Here is a 5,807-nt window from a genome sequence, read left to right as displayed (position 1 = left end):
TAATAATAAAACAAAGGATGAGAAACATTATGACAATGTCATGATTTTGGTGGTTCTCAAAAAAAGAAAACTTCAATCTTCTGAGGTTCTGCTCTGGTGTGTGTGTGTGTGTGTGTGGTACGTACGTGGCAGGACGATGAAGATGATGCAGGTCTCACCCTGTGGGTGTACCATGATAATGGCCAGAGTGTGAGAAGGTGAGGGTGAAAGGGTTCGTCTCGCTGCATTAGAACAGCATCAGTGGAGCCTTCTGGAAGTCATCTCCTCTCCAGAAGAACTTCGTCCCTGCCGTACATCGTCCAGAATAAAGACTGATGTAGAACCACCGGGCGGTGCAGTTTTACACCAGCAGCTTTCATTGTTACCTGAACGATTGGACAATTAGGAGACAATAACACTCCTCCTCCGAGAGAGAGACTCTGGAGAGCGGCATGGTCCTGTGTCGGTCTGTCACTGATGAGCGAGATGTTCTTACGTTCCTGTGCATGTGTACTTGTGTGTGTGTTAATGTGTAATAGTTGGAAATATTAAACCTGCGTGGGGTGGATCAGAACATCCCCACACCTCCATGTTCTGGTCCCTCACGACATGTCCACACTTGGGGACATGATGACTGCATCATAATACACAACCGGACTGCAATAAGCTCCAAATTCCATATCTCCTGGATGGACCTCTCTGAACATCCCAGGGTGGTCCAGTGCAGGACGGGTTCCTGATCGTCCAGGGGAGCTGGGCCGCTGCGCCATGTGAACAGAGCCCCGCCCTGCTGTGGCGTGCACGATGCACCACACGCTCGAGGAGGGACGGCCTGATCCTTCCTGGTTTGGCGCAGAACAATGAGCGGCGCTAATTACTTCCAGGAGATAAGACTGCGCGGCCACAATGAACACTTTTCAAGATTAGGAATCTTCTGCTGAGTGGCGGCAAATTCGTTCGGCCTGATTATCTGAGCTCGGCCTGCTTCTTGGTGGCCACTGAAAGTCGCCCCAAATCCCCCTGATGCCTTCTGGACCGAATCACGGCCAAAACGAGGTTCTGGGGATTCTGGAGGCGGAACGTTGAGGGCTTTATCTCCGCGCTCTCTGTCCAGCGGCGAGTGACGCATGCTTGTGGGTGTGGAGCTGACGGCGGCCTGTCACCTCGGCGATGCAGCTCGACAGCCCTGCTGAACGAGATTAAACACGAGTACACCACAGGAACTAAATTCTGCTCCACCACCCGGTCCACGTGAGATATTCTCACCCGGGCCAGCCGCCGGGCCTCCTCAGCGGGCTTCAGAGACGAAGCGGCAAAGCAGAGTACTTCTCGAGGAGGGCAGGGTTCCAGGTGGACTGAAATATAATAGAAATATGATGCCACTCAGCCAGCCCAGAGAGGTGTAGCCACAGGAGTCACGTGGACAGTGGACATGAGGTTCCTTCAACACTGCTCCACTCCACAATACACGCAATACAGAAATCCAGTCTCACTAGTTTACTAGGGCCGTCAAAACAGAATTCACAATGCAGAAATGTCCAACATTGTGTCCTGACAGCTGTGATACTCTGACTTGTGAATCCTGATGTTCGCATGTCCGAGGTGCTCCGCTTACATTTACATTTACAGCATTTACCAGACGCCCTTATCCAGAGCGACTTACAATCAGTAGTTACAGGGACAGTCCCCCCCTGGAGACACTCAGGGTTAAGTGTCTTGCTCAGGGACACGATGGTAGTAAGTGACACAGGTGGTAGTTGCCTAGTGGGTAACACACTCGCCTATGAACCAGAAGACCCAGGTTCAAATCCCACTTACTACCATCATGTCCCTGAGCAGGACACTTAACCCTGAGTGTCTCCAGGGGGGGACTGTCCCTGTAACTACTGATTGTAAGTCGCTCTGGATAAGGGAGTCTGGTAAATGCTGTAAATGTAAATGTAAGTGGGATTTGAACCTGGTTTATAGGAGAGTGTGTTACCCACTAGGCTACTTCCAGCCCAGCTTCTACCAGCCTCATGTGATCCAGAATCCCGATCCGCCAAGGTGCCACTGAGGTGCCACTGAGCAAAGCACCGTCCCCACACGCTGCTCCCCGGGCGCCTGTCATGGCTGCCCACTGCTCACCAAGGGTGATGGTTAAATGCAGGGGACGCATTTCACTGTGTGCACCGTTTGCTGTGCTGCTGTGTATCACAAGTGACAATCACTTCACTTTATACTTTATACAATGAACGAGGCTTAATAACCAGAAGGAAGGTTCTCGCAGGTCGCCTGCAGGTCGCCTTGCGGCCGCACGGCGGCGCCGCGTCACACGTTACCGTCCAAGTCCGCGCAACTCCGACGCGCCGCCGGCCGACTAAAACACCTGTCCGTCCCCGCCCAGTCCCCGCCCCCCGCGCCCCATTGGCCCGCGGGCCGGAGGCACGTAAACGCGGCGGCAGTGGCCCCGCCCCTCGCACCTGATTGGAGGTATTTACTGGTCCCGGCGGTGGGTGCCGCGCTCCCCACAATTGCCCCGAAGTCCCGTCCCGCACCGGCCGCCGACATGCCGCGGTCCTTCCTGGTCAAGAAGCACTTTAACTCGGCCAAGAAGCCCAACTACAGCGAGCTGGAGAGTCCGGCACCAGGTACGCCATGTTCGCCCCGACTTCGCAGGAAGGTGCCCGGCTGTGACGCCGCTTTATAACGCCGCTTTATAACGCTTCGTTCCCGCAGCCTTCATGCCCCCGAGCCTCAGCTCCATCGCGGCGTGGACCGCCGGCGCGCTGCCGCTGTCTCCGGTGTCCCTGTCCTCCTCCTCCTCCTCCTCCTCCTCCTCCTGCAAGGAGCTGAGCGGCTCGGACGACGACGAGCGGACGGCGGCCGAGCCGGCGGACGCGCACGGCGGGCCGGACCGGTTCCGGTGCGCGCTGTGCGCCAAGTCCTACAGCACCTACTCCGGCCTGGCGAAGCACCAGCCGCAGCACTGCGACGCGCAGGGCAGGAAGGCGTTCAGCTGCAAGTACTGCGACAAGGAGTACGTCAGCCTGGGGGCCCTGAAGATGCACATCCGGACGCACACGCTGCCCTGCGTGTGCAAGATCTGCGGCAAGGCCTTCTCCAGACCCTGGCTGCTGCAGGGCCACATCCGGACGCACACGGGTAAGCGAGCGGGCGCCGGGGTCGCTGTCGGGGAGTTCAGGGGCGGTGGACGGCCTAGGGGTTGAGGGAGCGGCCCCGTAATCAGAAGGTTGCCGCTTCGAATCCCAACCCGCCAAGGTGCCACTGAGGTGCCACCGAGCAAAGCACCGTCCCCACACACTGCTCCCCGGGCGCCTGTCATGGCCGCCCACTGCTCACTCAGGATGATGATGGGTTAAATGCAGCGGACAAATTTCACTGTGCTGCTGTGTATCACGATGACAATCACTTCACTTGATCACTTTCACTTAAAACTTTCCCCCCCTGTACCGGCAGGCGAGAAGCCCTTCTCCTGTCCGCACTGCAGCCGGGCCTTCGCCGACCGGTCCAACCTCAGGGCGCATCTGCAGACCCACTCCGACGTGAAGAAGTACCAGTGCAAGAACTGCTCCAAAACCTTCTCCAGAATGTCCCTCCTGCACAAGCACGGGGAGTCCGGCTGCTGCGCGGCGCACTGAGCAGGGACCCCTGCAGGAGGAGCTTCTCCAGGCCCAGGCCTTGCACTTGGAACGGACCACGTGGACTCTGAGACACACACACACACACACACACACACTTGTATCTGAAGCGGTGCTTTCACTGTGGCTGTCAGTATTGGGATTTTATAATTTTTTTTTTTCCTGGCGAATGTACGTCTCCTTCACGCTGGTGCCTTTCGAGAGGAATTATGTCCCCGCGTCTTTCCCTTCTCTCGCGTTTACCTGCCAGCGGGGCCTTGAGTGCCGTCTCCCCTCTCCAGCCGTGCCTTTTATTCCTGTTCCTGTTTTCGTATACATATTTTTGAAATTGTGTGTGAGACTGAGTGGATTTGTAAGAATGAATTTATACTACTTGTTTTTTTTTTTTTTTTATATATATATAAATATATATATTAATTTTTTAAAAATAAAATAAGTGAATGTTTGTACAAAATCTGGCATTTTTTGGGATGTCTGGGTGAATTAGACCTGGTTCAGCGGGACACGCCCCCAGGACGTTCCCAGCTGTCCCCGCCATTGGCCGACCCACCATTATCATGTTGTACCTGTTACTATAGAAACGGAGTGAGTCAAGTCGAATGGCAACGTGATTCATGCGCAGGAGACTGACTGCAAGCAGCGTATTTCATTTAGACTTTATAGATTATAAATTAATTTCTTCCTGCCGATATTGAAGACGTAGCGTTGAGGGTCGTGTTCAGGATTTACAGAAATCACCAGACATGGCTGCTTGCTGGTTACCTGCTGGTTCCTCATATGTCGGATATGAGGAACTAAATACCCGCCCAGTGCTTCTGACAACCAAAAATTAAACTTCAATTATGTTTTTATGAAGAAAGTGTAAAAGGGGAGGAGCCTGTAGCTCGCCCCCCTCACTTTTTCATTCTAAACAATGTCAATTGTCAATATGTGACACGCCCAGGTGTAGCGCAGTGTCCATGTCCTCCGTTTCTCCTCGGTTTCCCTCTGTTCTCTACACTCTTAAACCCCTTATACACTAACATTACCGACACCAACATGCAGGTTATCAGGCGCTTTAATTCCACTGGTGAACTGGTGAATTATCAGAATCAGAATCGTATTTATTGGCCAAGTAAGTGCAAGCACATACAAGGAATTTGATTGTGGTAGATGGTGTCTCTCAAGTACAATGTAGGAAAAAACAACAACAACAACAATGTGCAAGGCTGTGGTGTTATTGTCCAAGTTGTGGACATTTAGTGAACATTAGTGAACATTAGTGACCACGCCCACTACCAACATGCAGGTTATCAGGCGCTTTAATTCCAGCGTTCTGATGGGTGAACTGGTGAATTAGTGAACATTAGTGACCACGCCCACTACCAACACCAACATGCAGGTTATCAGGCGCTTTAATACCAGGGTTCTGATGGGGGAACTGGTGACAGTGACATTAGTGACCACACCCACTACCAACACCAACATGCAGGTTATCAGGCGCTTTAATACCAGCGTTCTGATGGTGAACTGGTGAATTAGTGAACATTAGTGACCACGCCCACTACCAACACCAACATGCAGGTTATCAGGTGCTTTAATACCAGCGTTCTGATGGGGGAACTGGTGACAGTGACATTAGTGACTACGCCCCACACACCACGAATTACAAAACATGAGGAAACTGAAACATGAGTCCTCATTGTGATTCATTCTTAGTACTGACATCATTTTCATCTGGTGGATGCATTTTTCACCTGTCCTTGAAGGGTGGAGCAGGGGCCGGAGTGGTCAGCTGACGCAGTGAACCTGCTCTCCATCAACCTGTTCAGTTCTCAGATATGCCTGAAATATCACACATGGTGGTGAGGAGGATCACACCACCCCACCACTTTCTTTGAAGGCAGATTCCTGTGCACACACACCGACAAGCATCTTCTCTTCTTCGCCTGTCTGCTTCAGTGTCAATGGTGACCAGGCTTGTGACCGTCTGCAGATCCCTTTCCAAAAATGGCAGGAGCAGCTGACCTCTGACAAATGAGCCCGTTCATTACCGTAGAGCGACCCGATGAACCCAGAGAGGAAATCAGCTGGCGCCGGAATTCCTGCTCTTCACCCAGGAACATTCACCTGCAGCTGTAGTTTTTTAAAAGAGAACTGGGTCAATACGGCCGCGAGTCAGAAGTCAGGTGGTGTTTTGTGCTGGGA

The 5,807-nt window shown here is 52.9% G+C and overlaps 1 protein-coding gene across 1 annotated transcript; it reads left to right on the top strand.

Moving 5' to 3' along the window:
* Nucleotides 1-2,468: 2,468 nt before the first annotated feature.
* On the top strand, nucleotides 2,469-3,963 carry snai2 (snail family zinc finger 2). The gene is made up of 3 exons (XM_028977626.1): nucleotides 2,469-2,609; nucleotides 2,698-3,123; nucleotides 3,439-3,963. The coding sequence occupies exons 1-3, from the start codon at nucleotides 2,528-2,530 to the stop codon at nucleotides 3,618-3,620; spliced, it is 690 nt and encodes a 229-aa protein (XP_028833459.1). The 5' UTR covers nucleotides 2,469-2,527; the 3' UTR covers nucleotides 3,621-3,963.
* Nucleotides 3,964-5,807: the final 1,844 nt, after the last annotated feature.

This window comes from Denticeps clupeoides, chromosome 4 (assembly GCF_900700375.1).
Source record: "Denticeps clupeoides chromosome 4, fDenClu1.1, whole genome shotgun sequence".
Classification (NCBI taxonomy): domain Eukaryota; kingdom Metazoa; phylum Chordata; class Actinopteri; order Clupeiformes; family Denticipitidae; genus Denticeps; species Denticeps clupeoides.
This window is presented reverse-complemented; position numbering and strand designations above follow the sequence as displayed.

Coding starts and splice junctions, on each gene's coding strand:
- snai2 (XM_028977626.1), top strand. CDS start 2,528: ATGCCGCGGTCCTTCCTGGTCAAGAAGCACTTTAACTCGGCCAAGAAG. Junction 2,610..2,697: donor GCTGGAGAGTCCGGCACCAG/GTACGCCATGTT, acceptor TCGTTCCCGCAG/CCTTCATGCCCCCGAGCCTC. Junction 3,124..3,438: donor CCACATCCGGACGCACACGG/GTAAGCGAGCGG, acceptor CTGTACCGGCAG/GCGAGAAGCCCTTCTCCTGT.